This window comes from Pelobates fuscus, chromosome 2 (genome assembly GCF_036172605.1).
Source record: "Pelobates fuscus isolate aPelFus1 chromosome 2, aPelFus1.pri, whole genome shotgun sequence".
Lineage (NCBI taxonomy): Eukaryota > Metazoa > Chordata > Amphibia > Anura > Pelobatidae > Pelobates > Pelobates fuscus.
Window position 1 is genome coordinate 193317944 of NC_086318.1, and position 16154 is coordinate 193334097.

The window sequence follows — 16154 nt, forward strand, 5'->3', positions numbered from 1 at the left end:
CATTCCCTCCAGTGGTTAAAAAGTTAACTGGAAGTCCTTTATGACCGACCGCAAGCATGCTTTCCTGCCCAAAACAGTTCCAGAGAATCAGGCTGTGCGGCCGGTCTATTTCCCATGTTAAAGGATCACTATAGGGTCAGGAACACAAACATGTATTCTTGACCCTATAGTGATAAAACCACTATCTAGCCCCCCTGGGTCTCTCATGCCTCCATAAATCTAGTAAAAGTCTTACTGTATTCAAGCCAGAAGCTGTAACTCTGCATGCTGTTAGACTCAGAAAAACAAATGGTAGCCTGATCCAATCACAGTGCTTCTCCATAGGATGGGCTGAGACTGACAAAGAGGCAGATCAGGGGCAGAGCCAGCACAATTCAAACACAGCCCTGGCCAATCAGCATCTCCTCATAGAGATGAATTGAATCAATGAATCTCTATGAGGAAAGTTCAGTGTCTGTATGCAGAGGGAGGAGACACTGAATGTTTGGATGCATTTTAGGCAGCCATGACCCAGGAAGGATCTCGAACAGCCATCTGATGAGTGGCCAGTGGAGTTATCACTAGGCTGTAATGTAAACACTGCATTTTCTCTGAAAAGACAGTGTTTGCAGCAATAAGCCAAAGGTAATGATTCTACTCACCAGAACCAGTTCAATAAGCTGTAGTTGTTCTGGTGACTATAGGGTCCCTTTAAAGTCAGTTCAAACAGACGAACGACAACCATTCGAATTGTCGAATAAACTGTAGAACAGCGTTCGAATTGTCGAATGCATTAGTTCCAGGGAAGGTAAAACTTTAGCGGTGTTCGTGCCGTTTTGTAGCCAGTTTTAGTTCCATGAATTAGACGGCACACACCGCTGACTGCGTTCGACTAAATAAAGATGGCCGCCGCCACGTGTTCAACTGCACGAACGGAGGCTACCCAGCGGTCGGCAATTAACCTGCGGTTAACCGCCAGCCTGGGACGTAAATTAGCCGCACACTTTCACTTCTGTGTGGTCCGCCTGGTCAGTTATTGGTTCGGTAAGCCCCATTTACCAAACCAAATCGGAAAATGACATGCACAAAGTAGTTTAACAGTCTGGGGACACAGTTTTAAAAGGACATTGTCACAAAAAAGTCTTCATATGCCCATATACTGTTTTTAAAGGGCCATAATCACAGGGTAAGAGGCTGGCAAGCAGGCCTCTCCAGGACCAAGTGGGGAAGGGCACTTTGTCACAGTCCACTGTGCTTCATTAAGTCCAGGGTCAACGCAGCCATCTACCAGGAGATTTTGGAGCACTTAATGCTTCCTTCCGCAAGACTAGCTTAATGGGGATGCTGACTTCATTTTCCAACAGGACTTGACCCCTGCCCACACTGCCAAAAGCACCAAAGCCTGGTTCAATGACCATGGGATTACTGTGCTTGATTGGCCAGCAAACTCGCCTGACCTGAACCCCATAGAGAATCTATGGGGCATTGCCAAGAGAAAGATGAGAGATATGAGACCGAACAATGCAGAAGACCTGAAGGCCACTATTGAAGCATCCTGGTCTTCCATAACACCTCAGCAGTGCCACAGGCTGATAGCTTCCATGCCACACTGCCTTGAGGCAGTAATTGCTGCAAAGGGGGCCCAAACCTAGTACTGAGTCCATATGCATGCTTATACTTTTCAGAGGTCCGATATTGTTCTATGTACACTCCTTGTTTTATTGATTGCATGTAATATTCTAATTTACTGAGATTGTGGATTTTAAGTTTTTATGAGCTGTAAGCCATAATCATCGCACTTATGACAAATCACAACTTGAACTATCTTGCTTTGCATGTAATGCGTCTATCTCATATATGAGTTTCCCGTTTTATGTTGCATTACTGAAATAAATGAACTTTTGCACGATATTCTAATTTTTCGAGTATCGCCTGTACTTCTGTTGCCAGGGGCCTTGTGTTTGTGCTAGTTGTAAATTTCAACCCAGGTAATGTTATAATACATTGGTAGTGGACACCCTATCCACTGAGACTCCTGTTCATCTTTATTTATAAATTTTTTTATGCAGGTTATCCCAGCAGCCAGTGACGAGCAGCTTTTGCTGGTAGAATTAGTTCGCTCTATTAGCGTGATGAGGACAGAAACGGTAATACAGACCGTGAAAGAGGTATTGAAGCAGCCACCTGCCATAGCCAAGGACAAGGTATGCTGTTTAATGTATTTTTTATTCTCAATGTATTTGCAGTCTTTTCAATACATAGTTTAGGTAAATACAATAGATTCCTTTTAATATAAGAATATCTGCCAGTTAATTGTCTGGTGTGTGAAAATGTTGTAGACTTGCCAACACTTTCATTTCCAGAGATGGGGATTTATCAAAGTGTGATATTAAAAGTGGTGCAGAACTGTTAAAATGGCATATACTGTGTTATCTTATTTTGCAACTGAACAGCATTTGTTTTGTTACATTTTAGAAGCACCTTTCCCTTGAAGTGTGCATGTTACAGTTCTTTTATGCGTATGTTCAGCGGTAAGTATAATTTTAAACAGATTGCTATGTAGTTCCATTCTTCATCTTTACCTCTTTTCCCATAAATACTGAGGTGTGTTTATAACAGATCACCAGATCCAGAAATCACTTTTGTTTTAAACCAAATATCTTCCACCAAATATTGTAAAATATAATTTTTCCTATTTTGCTTAGTCAAATGGTAGCATGATGCTTCTTGGACAAATGTAGAACAATTCTTCTGGTTAGGAGGATAAGGGTGGCTTTGGACAGTATTTTTGTTTTTGGGGGAGAGGGGCCCGCCTAAGTAAGAATCGCTCTAACCAAAAATTATTTTATTAAAAAAAAAAAGTCTTTTGGTTGTAGTAACCCTTTAAGAACCTAAAACAGGACACCCAGCTGTCTTTATTTCAGATGAAGTTTAAGTTTCCAACTTCCGCTTCCTTTTTCTTAAGAAAGTGTGGAAAAAGACAAGAGTTTGCAGAAAATAATAACATTATTTTATTGATTCAACGTGAAACAGGAATTCAACTACGCAATTCATTTCCTATTAGCGAGATTCTAGTTTAGATCGAAAATGCATTCTTCGCAAACTCAGTGTTGTTTCTTAATAAACTTTATCACCTAGATTATGTTCGCACGGTACTACATAGGTTCTTATAATCCATTACCCGGAACGTGGGTTCTCCATTGAACAGATTAGTCTATGTACACTTGTGTAAACTAAATAGTCATAAAAATAATTGTTTATTTCAATATTTGAGAAATGTAGCTTTATTCATTTTTCTCTAATTAAATCATAAAACCAAATTGTTCCTTAAAGAAATAAAGGAATTAAAATCTTGCCTAGTTAATTTTGAATGATTTCTCTTAGGATTGTTGTGCTTGTCTGTTCTAATTTGTTATTATCTTTGGCAGGGTTCCGGTGTCCAATCTCGTAGATAGCTGGGGATCACTACTTGTCCTACTGAAAGACTCAAACCAGCTCAATCTTCCAGCACCAGGACAGTTCTTATTACTAGGGTACTAAAATGCTTTGTTCTTTTCATGTAGTGAGAGCTCATATTCTGGAAGTATGGAACTTAAGTGAGGAATCTCTCTTTCTGTTTCTTTATTACATGAAAATGTAATTTTAAGCTAGAACAAGGTGGTCTTGCAGTGGTTGATCTCCAGCTCATTTGATTGACAGATGATCTGTAAATTACATATTATCTTCAGGCAGAAATATAGCACTCGGGTTGCATTTAAAATCTATTGTCTTAAAATACTGAACAAATAAACTATATAAATGATATTGTTCTGCCAGGATCCAATATCTTGGAGTAACAATATTACAAATATATATATATATATACAGTGGCAAGAAAAAGTATGTGAACCCTTTGGAATGATATGGATTTCTGCACAAATTGGTCATAAAATGTGATTTGATCATCATCTAAGTCACAACAATAGACAATCACAGTCTGCTTAAACTAATAACACACAAAGAATGAAATGTTGCCATGTTTTTATTGAACACACCATGTAAACATTCACAGTGCAGGTGGAAAAAGTATGTGCACCCTTTGATTTAATAACTGGTTGAACCTCCTTTGGCAGCAATAACTTCAACCAAACGTTCACAACGGTCAGGAGTAATTCTTGACCATTCCTCTTTACAGAACTGTTTCAGTTCAGCAATATTCTTGGGATGTCTGGTGTGAATCGCTTTCTTGAGGTCATGCCACAGCATCTCAATTGGATTGAGGTCAGGACTGGGCCACTTCAGAAGGTGTATTTTCTTCTGTTTAAGCCATTCTGTTGTTGAGTTACTTCTATGCTTTGGGTCATTGTCCTGATGCAATACCCATCTTCTGTTGAGCTTCAGCTGGTAGACAGATGGCCTTGAGTTCTCCTCCTGCAAAATGTCTTGATAAACTTGGGAATTAATTTTTCCTTCGATGATAGCAATCCGTCCAGGCCCTGACGCAGCAAAGCAGCCCCAAACCATGATGCCCCCACCACCATACTTCACAGTTGGGATGAGGTTTTGATGTTGGTGTGCTGTGCCTCTTTTTCGCCACACATTCTTCCAAACAACTCAACTTTGGTTTCATCTTTCCACAGAATATTTTGCCAGTACTGCTGTGGAACATCCAGGTGCTCTTGTGCAAACTGTAAACGTGCAGCAATGTTTTGTTTGGACAGCAGTGGCTTCCTCTGTGGTATCCTCCCATGAAATCCATTCTTGTTTAGTGTTTTACGTATTGTAGATTCGCTAACAGGGATGTTAGCATTTGCCAGTGACTTTTGTAAGTCTTTAGCTGACACTCTAGGATTCTTCTTCACCTCATTGAGCAGTCTGCGCTGTGCTCTTGCAGTCATCTTTACAGGACGGCCACTCCTAGGGAGAGTAGCAGCAGTGCTGAACTTTCTCAATTTATAGACAATTTGTCTTACCGTGGACTGTTGAACAGCAAGGCTTTTGGAGGTATTTTATAACCCTTTCCAGCTTCATGCAAGTCAACAATTCTTAATCGTAGGTCTTCTGAGAGCACTTTTGTGCGAGGCATCATTCACATCAGGCAATGCTTCTTGTGTAAAGCAAACCAGAACTGGTGTGTGTTTTTTATAGGGCAGGGCAGCTGTAACCAACACCTCCAATCTCATCTCATTGATTGGACTGCAGTTGGCTGACATCTCACTCCAATTAGCTCTTGGAGATGTCATTAATCTAGGGGTTCACATACTTTTTCCACCTGCACTGTGAATGTTTACATGGTGTGTTCAATAAAAACATGGCAACATTTCATTCTTTGTGTGTTATTAGTTTAAGCAGACTGTGATTGTCTATTGTTGTGACTTAGAAGATGATCAGATAACCAATTTGTGCAGGAATCCATATCATTCCAAAGGGTTCACATACTTTTTCTTGCAACTGTATATGTATGTGTATGTGTATATATATATATATATATATATATAAACTAATCCATAATAAATGTGCACATTACATTAGACAAAATGTATTAATATAAATTATTTATATTCCAAGTGCGACGTCACTTTAAGGTTAACATTCATACATTTATTATGCAGCTAGAGAGGGAACTGTAATCCTGAAATGCCCAGGTTTGATGGAGCATTTTAATGAATAATTGGGTAACTTTTCTATGATTTTTCTCTAATTATACATAGTCCATAGTTTCAGATTACTGCATCATGCATATACATTATTTAGAATGTTTTGTTGTTTTAGGTAAAATATAAACATCATCTTTATTCCATTGCCAGGAAGCCTGGAATGTTTAAATGCATGGACTAACATGGTTATTCATTAAAGCAAGAATTGCTGGGAATTCAAAGTGAATTTCAAATCAAAGGCCAAAATAGCCAAACTGAACACAGAATTTAATTTAAATTTTTTTCTAAATTGACTACCGGTATTTTAGCCTAAACACACTTTGATTTTCCGGTAATTCTCACTTGAGTGAATTACCCTGTAAGAAACAGATTTGAATCCCTAACTACTTACTGACAATAGCTGAATATCCCTTCATTAGAGATTAAGCATATTTTATCCGTCTGTTTCCTATTTCACCCTTATTGGCATCACTTGACATTATGCAGTGAACTGGCTGCCAGCATATTTAAACTTAACTACCACTCCTTGATGCCCTAAATTCATAGGCTTTTCAGTGGGATGTGTCTCCTCTACTGGCAGATCAGAGTGATACATGGATTTTATATGACCGTTAAATGTTGCCACACTTGTAAAATAGCTAAAGTTGCTTATGCATGTTGGCTACTAAATAATCAGCCAATGTTTTCATCATCTCGCACTAACAAAGCAATGATTTACGCCATGACACTTTATATAGTCTGATTTGATTTTCCACTCACTGTCTTTTCTAGTGTTCTCAATGAGTTTATCATGAACAACCCTACTTTGGAAAACAAGAAGGACCAGAGGGATCTCCAGGTAAGGATATATTAATTAGTGCAGTCATGGCTTGCTGAATTATTGAGACTTTCATAGGGGTTTGGCCACAATTTTACACCCACAATTATTTCTATAAGATGGATATTTTAGAACCATTATATAGGCATATGTATTTTACATAGACCAATATGCCCATTTCTGTCTGGATACATGTGAAAGACGCGAAGATAAAAAAAAAAACATTGACTAATTTAATGGTTCTCTGAAATTATTTATGTACTGTTATAATGCCTGCTTCATATGTAGAGGTGTTAAATGCATACAGAGAATACCCAACAATGGCACAACTAGAAAAATGTTAATTGATCACATTATAGTTCCCACCACTACCATTTTTTTTTCTCTCTCACTGCCAAGCTCTTTCCCCAAAAATAAATGCAAGTAGTGTGTAACATTTGTGTATATTTCTATCTGGAAAAAAGCGTAACCGGATAACCCTTATAATGTAGTATTTATTGTAAATAAACAAAGTAGGGAACTCAGACAAGGTACCTTCACATGGCTCTGATAAGTTCACGTATAAACCTTTAGTCCATTTTAATGCATCTCCGAGTCCTCTCTGCTGTCTTCCTTTAATTAATGTAAAAATACCGCTGTGCACACCACCACTTTCAGTTGCACCATGTACCGAAGGTACGGCATCCGATAAGGTTCCCAAAGTTACAACGTTGTGACTGTGCTAATCTAGAACCATGGTGACTTATGGTAAAAGGGTTAGAAACAATAGCACCTATCCTAAGAGGAAGTGAAACATTTTAAGACAGCAAGAAGTACATAGGATATTTAAAATTTGTGTGCCTTATACAATGCGGATTAAATAAAGACATAGATTTAGCAGCTTTTTAATTCATAGGATTATCAATTTAGTATATTTGTGTTTGCATCTAATCTTATCAGTGCTGGTGTGAAGGCACCTTGTTCGTGAGTACCCTCGTTGGGGGGGGAGGGGGGGGATTTAATTGTTTTATGACTTATACAATAAGTACTACACTATAAAGGGTTATCCTGGTTGAGCTTTTTTTCACATAGAAATCTACACACATTTCCTAATGATAGCTAAGTGGAGGATGCTAAAAGCAGGAATTGCTGCACAGAACCCTGGACTGTTTAAATTTTAGCGGCTATATTCTGGGAAAGAAAGTGTATCATATTTTTATTGGATGCTATTTATGTTTAGATAACTTAGGATTTGTGTAGCGCGTGGTGTTTTATGAATGCTCTTTTTCTCTTTTTGGTTTGGTGGTGAGGAGGTTGTGAAGATAATAATCCCACTCCTATGTGTGTTTTTCTTTTTACAGTGTGTAACATTTATTTTAAATACTCCTTAATTCAATAGTCTAGTTTGCTCTTTATCTCATATTTCTTCCATTTCAGAAATATGAGATATTAACAATGTGTTACGGCGTGCCATCTTTCTGGATGAAAAATATTACTCTCATTAAAGTATGTTAGCATATAATAAAAGTGTTTGAATACCATGGCCAGGGCTAGAAACTAACCAGCCATGTATATAAACTTTTTGTCAAGGTTTGTCATTCGATAACATTCTAAGTGTGTGAAACAATGTTGTCTTGCTTGTTCCTTTCATAATTTTAGGATGTCACTCATAAGATAGTTGATTCCATTGGCGCAGTTGCAGGTTCATCCTTGGAACAGACTACATGGTTGAGGAGAAATCTAGAAGTCAAACCGTCCCCCAAATTAACTGTAGATGGGCAAATACAAGAGTCCAATGTTGAAGGTACCTTATGCCTTGATCTAATCACTTGTGTAAACGGAATTGTTTTATAAAGTCATCAAATACACATACTCTTATGTATGATCCATTAACAAAGTGCTATGTCTTTAATTTTGTAGATATTATGCTCGCTCCAGCCATGGAAATCTCCAATATTACTCCTTCAGTTTACAGTGTGCATGCCTTGACACTGCTTGCCGAGGTAAGAAACTTAGTGTTTTGTCTGCTACGACAGGAGTGGCTGGGAAAATTTATGTATTTCTAAACCACCTGTTTCTGACTTTATCAGAGTGTTCTTTTTAGTCTGAAATATTTGTGTTTTATCAAATGTGAACGAGTCAAATGGCGCAATGGGGTAGCACTTATTGTATTAAGTCATTGACAAGCATTTATATTTGAGATCTTTTCTAGAAAACCAATTCAGAGGCAATGTGAAAAAGGGAAATTTGTTACTTTTTAAATTATTCTCTAATCTTAAAATCCAATGCATTTGTGAGCCCTACGCATATTATAGAGTAGCGGTTCTATTATTAATTTTCAGATGTTTGCAATATAAAATAACCCCAGTTTACTGTGGTTGTACAGGTGGACGGTAGATTGGTAATAAGTGCGCCTGGCCTGGCTGGTGACTTGACACAAACAAATGTGTCATAGAGCCTTCACATGTAGAGCTATTACGCTGAATTTGAACAAATGTTTGAATGAAATGACATCCAGTACTGATGTTATTTTTTTAATCGGTGGGAAGTGGAGGATAATTATATAAGCAATAATCCATAAACGTGATACCATTCTTGTGAATTAATAGCTTTGGGATTTCTTTTGTTGCTGTTCAGGTTCTGGCCCATTTGTTGGACATGGTGTTCTACAGTGATGAGAAGGAGAGAGTTATCCCTTTATTGGTGAATATTATGCACTATGTAGTCCCCTATCTTCGTAACCACAGGTAATTTTAATATTATTCCTCTATACTATGTATATTGCTACATTGCTGGTGTATCTGTACATATCAATTTGAGAAGTATAATACTGTTCCCACTACGCTTTTATTGTTGCAGTGCCCATAATGCACCTAGCTACCGTGCCTGTGTGCAGTTACTGAGCAGTCTCAGTGGCTACCAGTATACACGGCGGACGTGGAAGAAGGAAGCATTTGACCTGTTTATGGATCACAACTTCTTTCAGATGGATGCCTCCTGTGTTAGTCAGTAAGACTCGTCTCTTAATTTTACGATGAGTTGCATAGAATGTGGTAAAAGGTCCTTATTTGCTTTAATGGCCGTAAGGGAACAGTCCAGGCACCAAGACAACTCCATCTAAATACAGTTGTTATGGTGCCAGTTGTTATGGTACTTTTTCAGTAAACCAAAATGTTTAAGTGTCTATCTGTTCCTGTCCAAATTAAAGAGAATTGAATTGCGTATATACGCTGAAGTAATTCAGTCTGACACACGGAGTTCAGGTTAAAATAACTTCGAGGAAATTTATTGGCAAGTGGAGAAAAAGCGGGCGCGCAGGCCCTTTTAAGAGACATTTTCGTCATCATTGATTATCAAGATATCAGTGAATAAACATCATTAATTGGATTAATTGTTAAGTGTCTGGGTTAGTGTCCACCTATCAATATAATTAATTGGATCAAAAGCTAAGTGGTTAGTTCCGTGTCCACCCACCAAGAGGTGGTACTTTTTCGGACACGGGTGGGGGACAAGGGGTCTTGAGCGTCATTTTACTCGGTCGGTGATGTCAAATCTCGTGGTTAGGTGCAAGGTCTCTTATGAATAGAACATTTCATTACTACTGTGTTCTCATGGCCTTTAAATTATACTATGTTGCGAGTTAGGGGAAATTCAACAGTTCCTGGGTTAGTCATATCCTTATGGAGAATACAGTCCTTGTCTATTGTATTAGATGTGCTGAGAAATACTGTCATGTAATGTAGTTTTCATATGAAGAAGTCAGGTTATGAGGACAAAATGGAGGATTTGTCACAGTATCAGGTTAATACAGAGTTAGAGCAGCAATTCAATATAAATACAATAAGATTTTTTTAATAATTCTACATCAGTCCCCCCTATGAAATGTTAGATTCTAAGAGATAAAAACTTTATTTGTTAATACCAGAAGACGTGTTAACCCAAAGGCACAGAAACCCCGTGGCTGCTAGCTAGATGTTAATGCAAAGTGCAAGGCTGTCCCTAGATCTGACCCTAATAGGCTAACCATCCGTCAGTATGGCTCTCGAACGCTTCACACCCAAGGGTATCCCATGGCAGCTAACCCACCACTTCTCCACATGGGGCCTTTACCATTCACTGACAGATGCTGTCCCTAAGGTGGTCCCTTCCTAGAACTCTCGCACTTTATCATCAAAAGGGATGGATTGCAGCGGCAAACAGGGTGAGTTGAGATCCTGGAAATCTTGGTCATCAACATCAAGTAGTGTGAAAGTGGGTGCCGCTTGGTCAATAGTCTTCGTGAGAGCTTTCCTCAGGCAGGGGAAGACACAACAAAAGAGAAGAGCAAAGATAAAAAAAGAAATTAGTATTGCCATACCAATATGCATTAAAGCCTTTTTCCAACCCGTCATCCAACCAAACCATCTGTCCCAGGGATCTTTTATCCCGGAATTCCTTTTTAATTCTTCTGAGAGGTCATTTAATTTTGCTATGGCTAATGTAACTTTACCATTAGGACCTGTGTTTTCTGGGATGTAGGTACAACATGTCATGGTGTCGGGCAAAATTTTACATACCCCTCCTTTTTCGGCTAGGATCATATCCAGGGCTATTCTATTTTGGAAGGCCATTTGGGATGTTGCCTGCAATTGTTCGGCTAATCCCTGGAGGGCATCTCTGGTGTAATTAACGAAACGCTGTTGATTGTAATAAATGTAGTTTATCCAATTTAAGTTCTTGTTTGCAGTAACTATGGTAAAAATTGATTCAAATCCTGCAGCAACTTCATCTCTTGCTTTAAATTCATTGGGTACCCCCCTAGGCACCCCAATGGCATCAATGTAAATGTGAGGGTCAAAACTTCCTTTTACTGGGGCTTCACGCTTGGCCTTAGTGTGGCTGGACTCATGGGTGTTGGTGTGTGTGTCAGAAATAATGTGTATAGGCATAATGGCCTTGGCCAATGTACACTCCCCCCACCACTCTGTGTCCATTCTGGATCTTAACTGTAAATCCCCACACAACCAGTAAATATCTCCCAGTGACCTAGTGTGCTGCTGCAGCAAACGTACAGGAACAGTTCTATATGTAGTACAATAACCTGCGGGAAAGTTACCCACAAATTTACCAATCCCATCATGTTTGACATAGCAAGTGTAATTACCTTTATATACGGTAACACCATGAGGAGGTCTTACATTTTTGGCTATAAGAGGATACTCCGCTGTCCATGCTTGACATTGAGACCTGTTGAAATTATATTGGTAGGCAAAAAGACTTAAAATGCAATTTTCTTCATCTACTGGCAGGGTTAAAGGTACAGTGCCCAGATGAGGCCGGGCACCACCACACACATAGCATGCGGTTCGGTTATGTTTGTTGGCATTATATTTCATCCATTCTAACCATAGGTTAACATCATTAAAACCTGTTTCAGCGGCCATAGTATCTTCAAAGGTGGGGTTAGCAATGGCCATCATGTCCTTAAAGGACTGGATGTGTGGTTTTAATGGGTTTGTGACCATATGAGTAGCTCCTTGCCACTCAGGGGAATTACACATATCTTTAAGGTAGAAATGCCCTAATTTAGTATAGGAACCCTTTTTCCAGTACATTCCCAATACATACTGGTCTGCATCTGTTGGGCTTGGATGCTCAACATTAAGAATTAATTTCATTGGTGTGCCTCCTCCAGGCTTTCTCAGAGTCATTCTTTGAAGGAGGGACCTACCATGATCATCTACTTTAGATAAGGCACTTTTTGGCTTGTAGCCCCAGGAAGGTCCGGCATTCCATCCCGCCGCCCCCCAATGGCCACAATTATGCCCCCATTGTTTGTCAACTACACAAACATATGGATCTTTTACATGAGGGATATCTCTATAGATATTCTGGATTTGTGTTGTAGTGAATGGGCATTCTACGATGTCACAATAATCAAAGGTATAGGTAGCCACACGGGTACATGATGAATTATACCAGAAGGTGTACCCACTAGCATCTTTAGTGATGGCTACTTGCTGGGCCTTAATTAAACTAATTAAGGAGACAATGTACCAGAGGTACATGGTTGTGCGGTATCTGCTTCCTCTGGGGCAGGAGACTTCTTGCAGTGGGAAGCGTGGATCCAATGTGGCCTGCCGGCCAATTTGACGGAAGTTGCGGTGATCAGGAGAACTTGGAATGGCCCGTCAAATCTTGGTTCCAGGGTGCTTTTCCGCACGAACTTCTTAACCAGAACCCAATCTCCGGGAAGCAGGTTATGGGTACCTGTGTTCAGATCAGGATCTGGAATTGAAGAGAAAACTTGGGCATGTATTTTGTTCAAGGCACTTGCAAGTTCAGTTACATAGTCTACTAAAACATCTGATTGAAGCTGTAACTGCTGTGGATAATAACAACCTAGCCTGGGTGCTGTCCCAAATAGAATTTCATATGGGGATAACGAGTGTTTCCTTCTAGGTGTGTGCCTAACGCTGAACAAAGCTATTGACAGACTTTCTGGCCAGGGCATTTTTGTTTCTTGTGACATTTTTAACATTCTGGCTTTTAGAGTGCCATTCATGCGCTCTACTTTACCACTACTTTGTGGGTGGTAAGGGGTGTGGAAGGCTAGGGTCACTCCCAGAGCAGTCCAAATTTCTTTAGTCACTGTTGCTGTAAAGGCTGGGCCTTGATCACTTTCAATGACTTCTGGAAGTCCAAATCTACATACAATGTCTGTAAGTAGGCGTCTTGCGGTTGTTTTTGCAGTGATATTGGCTACAGGGTAGGCTTCTGGCCAGCCTGAGAACATATCCACCATTACTAGTGCATATTCATGAGACCCACTCTTGGGCATTTGGATATGATCAATTTGAATTCTCTGGAATGGGTACATGGATTTTGCTAGGTGCTTTGCAGGCACCTTGATTGGTCTTCCTGGATTACATTTTGCACAAATGACACAGGCCCTGCAGAAGCTGTTGATCAGGGTTGTGATTCCAGGTGCTTCATAATATTTTTGAATGAGGGCGGCCATTAGGTCTTTTGACAGATGTGCAGGCCCATGGGCCCATTGGACAACTGCTGGGTATAAGTTTCTTGGAAGGCAAAATTTAGAATTGTTGTAGTAAATTCCGTCCTTTAGGACAGCTCCTTTCTTCTTCCATTTCTGGATTTCTTCAGGGGTAATTATAGCTTGTTGTTCTCGTAGAATTCTTAGGTCAGTAGGAAGAGTTTGTAAGGTAAAGATAGGAACTTCTTCTTCTTGACCGGACACTTCTTCATCCACTTCCTGCAAATCTCTGGCTGCTTGCTTAGCAGCCTGATCGGCCAAATGGTTGCCCTTTGCTTCATCTGAATCCAATTTCCCATGTGCCTTTACTTTCAAAACGGCCACTTCTTCAGGGAGTAGGAGGGCATCCATTAGTTCCTTGATTGCAGAGCTGTGTTTGACTGGTGTACCGGCAGTGGTAAGAAATCCTCTTGTCTTCCAAATGAGGCCGAAGTCATGTGCCACACCCAGAGCATATCTTGAATCTGTATAGATGTTGGCACGCTTTCCCTTGGAAATCTTGCATGCTGAAGTCAGGGCTTGCAATTCAGCTTCTTGCGCAGACATTGCTGGCGGTAGAGGTGATGACTTGAGAACTTCCCCTGTTGTGGTTACGGCATATCCTGTATGGTATTTTCCTTCTTCATCAGCATACCTTGAACCGTCCACAAACAGAGTAAAATCCGGATCCGGTAATGGATTCTCATGCACAGTTGGTAAGTGTACTGTTTCCATTTTCATCTGTTCGAAACAGTCATGAGGAGTTTCTGGGTCATAGTCATTTGTTATAACTAGGTCTTTAAATTCTTTTTCCAGGAAATGTCGTGGCCATGCTTCAAGAAGGTCAGTTGCTGGGTATTTGGCAATGCCATTTTCCTGTAGTTGTGATTCATCCATGGTGGCCCATAATTTTGCCATGGGCCCCAGGTCATTCCATGATCTTGTCTTTAACTTGGTAACAGGAATATGTGGAATAGCAGTATCCCAATGATGGTATAGGTAATTGAGTTCTGGGGGCAGTTGGATCAGGACCATGCTGTTGCCTTCCGAGTCACAATAGAAATCTTGGGCAGTGAGCTTTACTTCAAACCAGTGGTAGAGCTCATCTTCATAGCAAGGTTCAGGAGTAATGTCTGGCTTGTACCACATGGTACAGAAGGCGTAATCTGGACCTTCACAGAGAGGTGTCTTGTCCTCGTGAAAAGTTAAATGTGGATGCATTTTCTTGATACATCCACAGAGAAGGTAAATGTAGGTTTCATCTGTGACAAACCCATAGTAGATACCCCCCTCAGGGAGTGGAAGAAGAGTGGATGGGTTAAGAACTTGACACCTTTGTATAGAAATGTTGTCAGGCAGAAGAAGATGACATTGCAGACGTAGGTGTCTAGCGGGAGACACGTGCTTGAGCTGGACTTGGTTGATAATGGCAGAGATGTCATGAGGGGCCAAAACAACCAACGGGTGGCCAAGGACCAGGTCTGAAGTTCTTTCAATAAGTTCTCTTGCAGCAAAAACAGCCCTAAGGCAGGAAGGGGTCCCTCTAGCCACAATGTCCAGTTGGCATGAAAAGTATCCAATAGGCCTCTGGCGGCCTTTTAAGTCATTAGTTTGGGTAAGAACTCCTGTAGCATGACCTAGTCTCTCAGAGACAAATAATTTGAAAGGCTTGGTATAGTCTGGTAGGCCCAAGGCAGGAGCAGAGACAATGGCACGTTTAAGAGATTTGAAATTGTCCAGAGCTTCGTTGGTCAGGCCGAATGGATCTGACTTGAGTGCATCGTAGAGAGGTTGCATAAGCAGAGAGGCCTCTGGGATCCATGCTCTGCAGTAGGAAATGAGGCCTAAGAAGGCATGAAGAGATTTTGAAGTCCTTGGGGGTTGAATGTCCAGAATTGTTTTGACTCGGTCCCGAGTGAGATGTCTGGTACCTTGAGATAGGCAATGTCCAAGGAAAATCACAGAGGGTTGACAGAATTGCAGCTTGAGAAGCGAAGCTTTACATCCTTGTTCTGCCAAATAGCAAAGCAGACTAATTGAACATTTTTCAGTAGTGGGTATATCATCTCCACAGAGCAACAAATCATCCACATACTGGAGTAAAACAACTTCTGGGTGTTCAGCTTGCCATGGGTCAAGAATAGTACACATGGCTTTGGCAAATTGACTTGGAGAATTTTGTGCCCCTTGGGGCATGACAGTCCATGTATATTGTTGCATTTCATGGGTGAAAGCGAACAGGTATTGACAGGATGGATCTAGTGGAACACTGAAAAAGGCATTAGCTAGATCAATGACTGTGAAATACTTTGCAGAAGGTGGGACGCCAGAGAGCAGGGTATGGGGGTTTGGTACAAGAGGGGTGTCCAGGACAGTGGCTTCATTGACCGCACGGAGATCCTGAACCATCCTGTACTTTACTGGCTCACCTTTTAGAGTCTTCTTCTTCACAGGAAATAATGGAGTATTACATTCTGATTTACACTCCACTAAAGCACCCTTTTCCAGGAGCGCTTTGATGTGAATAGAAATGGCTGCAGCCTGTGCTGGTTTTAGAGGATATTGTGGTTTCCTTGGTAACTTAGCTCCTGGGATAAGCTTAACCACCACAGGTGGGACATTTAGATGACCTATATCCTCTGGGCCTGAGGACCATAACTTAGCAGGCACCTGAGTTTTTAACTCATCTGGGAAATTGGACCTAGGTTCTGCTGCTTGCTCATTGGGT

The 16154-nt window shown here is 40.4% G+C and overlaps 1 protein-coding gene across 3 annotated transcripts in view; it reads left to right on the plus strand.

Moving 5' to 3' along the window:
* DOP1A (DOP1 leucine zipper like protein A) overlaps positions 1-16154 on the plus strand; it is an 88758-nt gene that overhangs the window by 58453 nt on the left and 14151 nt on the right. For all 3 annotated transcript variants that reach the window (XM_063443033.1, XM_063443035.1, XM_063443034.1), the window contains 8 exons: positions 2049-2183; positions 2455-2510; positions 3408-3512; positions 6387-6453; positions 8071-8215; positions 8332-8414; positions 9049-9158; positions 9271-9420. In XM_063443033.1, the coding sequence (XP_063299103.1) occupies positions 2049-2183; positions 2455-2510; positions 3408-3512; positions 6387-6453; positions 8071-8215; positions 8332-8414; positions 9049-9158; positions 9271-9420 (851 nt within the window). The remainder of the gene's footprint in view (positions 1-2048; positions 2184-2454; positions 2511-3407; positions 3513-6386; positions 6454-8070; positions 8216-8331; positions 8415-9048; positions 9159-9270; positions 9421-16154) is intronic.